Source organism: Echinops telfairi, unplaced genomic scaffold (genome assembly GCF_000313985.2).
Source record: "Echinops telfairi isolate 266 unplaced genomic scaffold, ASM31398v2 ScPeMD7_7424;HRSCAF=8462, whole genome shotgun sequence".
NCBI lineage: Eukaryota > Metazoa > Chordata > Mammalia > Afrosoricida > Tenrecidae > Echinops > Echinops telfairi.
The window spans coordinates 74,665,223-74,672,164 of record NW_022111324.1 but is presented as its reverse complement, the minus strand read 5'-3'; the positions used below and the strand labels follow the sequence as shown (position 1 = coordinate 74,672,164).

At 44.1% G+C, this 6,942-nt stretch overlaps 1 protein-coding gene across 1 annotated transcript in view; it reads left to right on the top strand.

The window, feature by feature from the left end:
• Positions 1-2,973: 2,973 nt before the first annotated feature.
• LBR (lamin B receptor) overlaps positions 2,974-6,942 on the top strand; it is a 25,228-nt gene continuing 21,259 nt past the window's right edge. The window contains exons 1-2 of the mRNA XM_045298169.1: positions 2,974-3,151; positions 5,038-5,235. Coding sequence (XP_045154104.1) covers positions 2,990-3,151; positions 5,038-5,235 — 360 coding nt within the window. The 5' untranslated portion in view covers positions 2,974-2,989. The remainder of the gene's footprint in view (positions 3,152-5,037; positions 5,236-6,942) is intronic.

The window sequence follows — 6,942 nt, the reverse complement described above, 5'->3', positions numbered from 1 at the left end:
ACCGTGCGCTGTAGAGATTAGCAGCCGACAATTGTCATGTTGAGAAATCGTAATGTATTGGAGGGAGTCTTGCTGTGTCCGTTGACACTTCCGTTAACCAGCTTGAGGCTTAATAGGGAAAAGCCCGGACTATAAAGCAGTTTCCACTGCTTAAGGAAAGTGAAGACTTTGTGTTTGCTAAAAAGTTTTCTTATTACAAACACACTTTGCTAGAACATTCCTTCTAAGGAAAGCCTGCCTGTATTAAAGTCTCAGGCACCTTGTTGGGGCTTTTGTCCCCTATCCCCATGAATTCACGGTATAGAGATTGTATGAGGATGGTCTTGTGTGACTCCAGTGTTCTGCTCCCATGCAGATTGATTATGCACAGATGGTTGCTGGGTTCTTTTATCTGTCGATACCATAATGTTGTCTTTGTGGATAACAATGATCTAAGGACAGTGCATCTTGTGTCTTTTTTTCTTTTTCTTTTTTGTAACCACCATACCGGGAGATCTCTATGGAGTTTTCACTCTTATTTAGTCTTTTCTAAGAAAAAAAATATTAAGAATTAAGCTTAGAGTGCTAACAGATAACCACCAGATGTCATAGTTTGCTTATTCCCCAAATATTTTACTTAATCACTAACATAAAAATCTTTTTGACCGATATCCACGTTGATAAACAAATTTCTTAGAAGGCACAGAATGTTGTTTCTGAGGCCTGTTTTGAAATGTGGGAGACCCCAGGTCCTTAAAGCACTGTGTTCAAAAGATGGGTAGATGGTAGTTCTCTAGGCTGGCTTCCCTAAACCCTGGTGGATCAATGTGAAATGTGGTTTGATTTTGGGGAGTCCAGAGAAGAGGAGACACAAGAAAAGAGAGAAGGAAAGAACATTTCCTTCCTCTTTCTTAGTATTTGGAGGCTCCGAACAAAGATGTTGAAACAGGCAAAGCCTACTGTTGTCACCTTCCTTTTTTGTGCCCCTCCTGCACATCCTCTCGTGACCCTTGCACCCTTGCCCCTGCTTCTTAAGTGGCAGTCAGGTGACTCCTTAGCCAAGCTTGACTTCTTTCACTAAAACTTCTGGGCTCCTCCTTCCATTCCCAACCCAACCCATTCATTACCTCTGTAATGCTATTTCAGATGGTACTGGGAATTTACACCTAATGTGTAAATTGACATCCTCTAATCACCGGATAAGTACTTGTATTTCCTTTCATCTACCAACTTGCCAGCCATCTATCCAAACAAGTGATGTTCATTAAGCATTTTCTCCGGTGATTCACAGTGAAGTATTGTGGGGCCTAAGGAAGACTTTTCTCTGAGTGGTGGGTATTGCCACGTTATTCTTTCTTAATTCCATGGGCTTCACAAGTTCCTCTTTCCTTGCTGCTGCTGTAGATTCCGCTCTGGGCAGCCACAGAAGAAGGCTCCTGTATGTTTGGGTGATATGTTGGGACTGGCTTAATTGGTGAGCTGAAGGTGACTAGAATGTGTCACAGCCCTGTAGTCTGCCCCAGAGAGTTGTCTTTGTGTTGCACAAGGCCTGAGGTGCTTGTGTGTGTGTGTGTGTGTGTGTGTGTGTGTGTGTGTATAAATGGGGATCTGGTGTGCAGAAATTACATAGATGCTGGAAGTGCCCAAATGTCATTGAAAAAGGGTGGGGGGAGGGGAGGACACACAGGTCCTGCTTAAAGTGGGCCTCTTGCAGATACCTTGTGGCTTCTGATAGTGCTGTTTACAAAAAACAAAACCGAAACGCTTCTTCCCTGGCCAGGCTTTGGCTGAGTGGAGAAGAATGTTGTGAATGGGGCAGGCTTGTGAGAGGAGGGTTGATATCTGCCAGTCCAGGCAGGTGCCTACTTGAGCATAAGAATTGCAGATGTTTATTTCAGAACCTTACATTTTGTTGTTCATTGAAGGTTTGCAATGGTTTTCCACATTAGTAGGGTTACAGTGTTGATGATGAAGCGTTTTTTATTTTCTTTGTTTCACAGACTTAATAGTTCCCAATGTAAGTGATTGTTAATACACTTTAATGTGTTTTCAAAGACTTTGTCAGACTGTGCAGATTTACAGATCAGAAGCTATATTCTGGTTTATATTTAACTTTTTATTGTGATTTGAGTGGCAGCGTACAGAGCAAATTAGGTTTTCATTCAAAAATTCATATATGTTTTGTCCTGGGACATTGATTGTACTCCCTGCAAAGTAACAGTCCCCTTCCCACTTGTTACGGTGCTAACCATTTTCACCGCCCCTTGCTCCATTCAGCGCTGTCTCCCCTCTGATCTCCTGTGGTTGGTGGTTCTAGCCGTTATTTCTCACCCCAGAGGCCTGCGTATTGTTTGGCTGAGAACTGAGCCATGGGAGTGAGTGAGTTCAGTTCCAGGAGTGAGGGGTGACTCAGGGGCTCAGTCTCAGGGGTCACACCAGCCTCAGGCAGACACACGAGCCTGGCTGTTTTCTGATGTTGCCATTTGCTTCCCCACTCTGTCCAGGACCTTCTGTTGTGGCCCCTTTCAGAGTGGGCAGCCGTGGCAGCCGGGCACCATCTAGTTCTGCTCTCAGGCTGGTGTTCTGATTTTTGATTAGAGGAAACATAGTCAAGTGGGTAGCATTTTGGTGCCTGGGTGTGTGGGAATTACTCACTGGTGCCACTTACATGGCCCACAGCAGTTAAACCCTCCCCTGTCAGGGGACTCCATACGCGGTGTGACACAGCAGGAGGAACAATCTCTGTATTATTCTGATGCTGCCATTTTATGCTGTCTGTTTACATACCATGGACAAAACAGTTCGTGTCTTTAAGCTTCAGTTTCTTAAGCGCACGTCTTTAAAATGTGTGCCCCTCCCCTCTCCCAGGACTGTTTGGCCCTGAAGTCTTAACCAATTTAACCTTTTGGAAAATTGTACGTTAGCCTTTAACCTGTGAAAGACCAATGTCACAGTGTATGCACTGACTGCACATTTTCTTCTTTTGAACGGTCCAGATCAGTTTTAGAAAATGCCGAGGAAATTTGCTGATGGTGAAGTGGTGCGAGGCCGGTGGCCTGGGAGTTCACTGTATTATGAAGTAGAAATTATGAGCCATGACAGCAGCTCTCAGCTGTACACCGTGAAGTACAAAGATGGGACAGAACTGGAGTTGAAAGAGAATGACATCAAGGTAAGAGCCACTTTGCCTTGCCAGGCTGTGTACTCAGGTATTGGCCCCTGCGTGGTGTTAACGCCCAGGTGGTCATGGTTCTGGCTCTGTTGGGAGGCAGAGTCCCCCTTCCTACGCTGTGCTAGGTACGGCTTTTGACTTTCGGCTCTGGGAAAGTGCTGATGAGGCATCGTCTCTTGTTCCCAAGACTCTCACAGTCTAATGAGGACAGGCTTTAACACTGGTTATTTACCTGCGCCTAGTACACCAAAATCACTGCCATTGAGTCATTGCCCCTAAACAGCAGGGTAGAATTGCCCCCACGAGTGTCCTAGACTGTCACTGTTTACAGGAGTAGAAAGTGCCCTGTCTTTCTCCCTGGAAGCGACTGGTGGTTTTGAACTGCGGACCTTGTGGATTGTAACCTGTGTAACCACTAACAACCAGGGCTTCCTTAGTACTCTCTATAAAGGAGAGAGATGAGGCTTTCTACTGCTGTGAAGTTTACGGTTTCTGTAAGTTAGAATCGATTCGATGCCAGTGAGTTTGGTATTTTGGGGTAGTTCATTCTGAGAATGGAGTGGGGGAGGGTCAGGAGGAGGAAGGAGAGTGGGTTTTTATAGCAGGCTTTCCAGACACTTGACCTCAGTACTGAGGACCAGTAGAAAAGACTCAGGTTGTGAAAAGCTGATTGAACAGAGGGCAGTAAGCCCCAGGCTTGGGGGGTGGGGTGGTGGTGGTGGTGGTGGGGGACACTAGTAGGCTGGCAAGGCCGCAGTTAGACCAATGCAAGAATGAGGTATATGTGGGGGAAGGGTGATGGCCCCAGCCAGGAGGGTTCAGCTGGAGCCAGAACTGGGAATGCAAGGGTTACATTCCATGCCCAGGAGGGGACATCAATTGAAGTCTATCTTGCCCTAGACGTCAACTTATCTGGTATCTTACAATATCTTCCCCAAGGTGTAAAAGTATTTCTATAAATTATTGAAATGAATTACTGTTGGGAGTGGGGTGGGGAAGAACACAAAATAAGAGCCCCAAATAACACATTCAATAGACATAATGTTTCTTTGTCTTAATATTTGTGAAAATACTAGGAATTTCTAAACACTCAATTTCAGTACTTGCTGTGGCTCAGTAGCAAATTTACCTGTGGACTACATGTTGAGTCCTATAGACCAGGATTGGCCTTTTTTTCCATAAGAGGATGGGTAGTGAATATATTAATATATATGTCTCTGGTTCTCTGCTCTGTCTGGTTGAGGGCATCAGCTCCGGCGACGCTCATGGGTGAGTGAATGGACTTAGGCTTGTGCCTGTAACACTTTCTTATGGGCACTGAAGTTTGATTTTCATTTGCTTCTCAGGTTCACAAAATTCTTTTGATTTGGTCTGTAACCAGTTAAGCATGTAAAGCCTATTCTCCAGTGGAGGCCGGTACCAAGAGGCAAGGGCAGGCTTTGGCATGGGGTGCAGTGGGCTCCTGGTCTAGGGCAGCAAGAGCAGTGGAGGGTGATTGGGAGTGGGCCAGGGCAGGGAAGACATTGCCATATTTTCCCGTTTTCAGGTTCATTTGCTGTGTTTATTCAAGGTGAAATGGAATACTCTTTATTTTTTAATAGGTTTGTCTATCTTCAGTTTGTATCAATATTAATTACAACTCTTTTTGTACACATTTTTAAGAAAATGAGCAGCTAGTAGGTTTAGACACATTTCCTGGAAAAATAGGCTGCATTTGCCTTATGAGAGAAGGCTTCCTTTGGCAACATTTTTCAGTAGCTGTCTGTGGTCGAGGGCCTTAGATGTGACAGTTCCCAGCTGGATGTTCAGGGTTAGTGGTTAGCCACCACTGCCTTTGTGTCTGCTTCTGCGTGTGGTAAAGCATCCTGTTTCCTTCCCCTCTCCAGCCTTTAACTTCCTTCAGGCAAAGGAAAAGTGGCTCTTCCTCCAGCTCGCCTGCTCGCCGCCGAGGGAGTCGGTCCCGGTCACGCTCCCGGTCCCCAGGCCGGCCACCCAGGAGTTCCCGCCGCTCTGTCTCTGCTTCCCACCAGGCCGACCTGAAGGAAACCAGGAAGGACATCCTTGAAGTGAAGCTGACTCCCCTGGTATGGACCCTTGTCACGTTTCAGAGTGCTGTGTCCGTACTTCAGTGGCCTGGTGGTGTAGTGCTTACACAGTGGCTGCCATCCGCAAAGTTGGCAGTTCAAAACTGCCAGCTGCTTCTCGTGAGAAAGACCGGACTTTTTACTCCTGTAAGGAGTTACAGTCTGGGAAACTCACCGGCGCGTTTTGCCCTGACCTGTAGGGTCGCTAGGAGTGGGTATCGACTCAGTCGGTACTTAGCTGTCCCCGTCTTGTACCCATTTACGCAAACTATTTGTTGCGGCTACAAAAATTCTATGGACAAACCGAATTCAAGGTGATGACTTAGGAAGATTACATAAAAAATAAATATCTAGAAGATAGAAAATATATTTCTTTTTAGTATCGATGAGAAAGTGCTTTCTAGATTACCAGAAGTGCTAATTAATGGTCTTGAAGAAGCAGTGTCCAAATTAGAATAGACGTGTTAGAGATTATATGGGATCAATTTTCACGTACGAAATATTGAGACCTGGTCGTAGTATAAAGCATATTCTTATTTTCATAACTCCCCTGGAGGGTTGTTGTGAGTCAAAATGGACTTGATGGCAGTGAGTTTGTTCTGTGAACAACCTCACACTTGCTTCCTCTCCCTGTGCAAAGACGGGCGTTGGTGCGAGTATGTTCAAAGCCCAAGGTTAGCCTAGCAGGGGCGGATCTCAGAGGCTAAGGGCTTTGGAGAGTAGACCAAACAGCAAGAGTCTTCAAGGGAAAAGAGCAGAATAAAAGTCACCCCTTATTATCTGTCTTTAAAAAATGGGATTATGTGGTTGCCCTCTTCAAAAATGTTGTTTTAAAATATTGGAATAACTTTATGCTATATTTTTCTGTATCACTTTTGTTGGATGGTGATGAATGGGTATACCATAAATTATATAGATGTAATTTTAATGTCAGCTCTCTTATTATAGGTGTTTAAGTGTTTTATAATTCTAAATTGGTGTTTTTATGGATGAACATTCAATACCTACGTGTTCTTTGTGATATGATAGTAGAATTGCTAGTCAGGTGGACAGAGTTGACTTGAGGCTTTTGATACATACGGCAAAATTGCTTCCAGAAAGCTTACACAGATGTCAGTAGTATGAGGTGGGCTTCACAAGTTTGTGAAAAATTAAATTGAGATGATGGAAATTTCCCACACTTTTTCAAGCCCTCTTATACAGGAATACCGGTTTTTTTCATTCTAAATAGTGGAATAATAATTTATTCATTTTTCAATGTGATTGTCACAGATTTGTCCATTTTCATAGTATCTGCTGCTCATGGCCAATATTAACGCATAGCTGTCATTCAGCAATGAAATTTAACATTCAGTCTGGTCATTGCATTGGAACGATGCATGCTCTTATGTAGAAATCCGTACTGTAAGATTCAGTCTTTGCAGCTGGGAAAGTTTAGTAAATTTTGTCTGTCTTGACAACGACAGTAGATTGCAACGCTTTAGAACTGAGGCTGTGGAAATCTTTGGTTTGCTTAAATTGCTTGACTTTGTGGTAATGAGTTTTGACTATCATGTACCTTTTTAGTAAGGCACGGTTCTTATTTTTATAATCATTTTATTAGGGGCTCATACAACTCTTATCACATCCATACACACATCAATTGTGTAAAGCGCATTTGTACATTCATTGCCCTCATCATTCTCAAAACATTTCCCCTCCACTTAA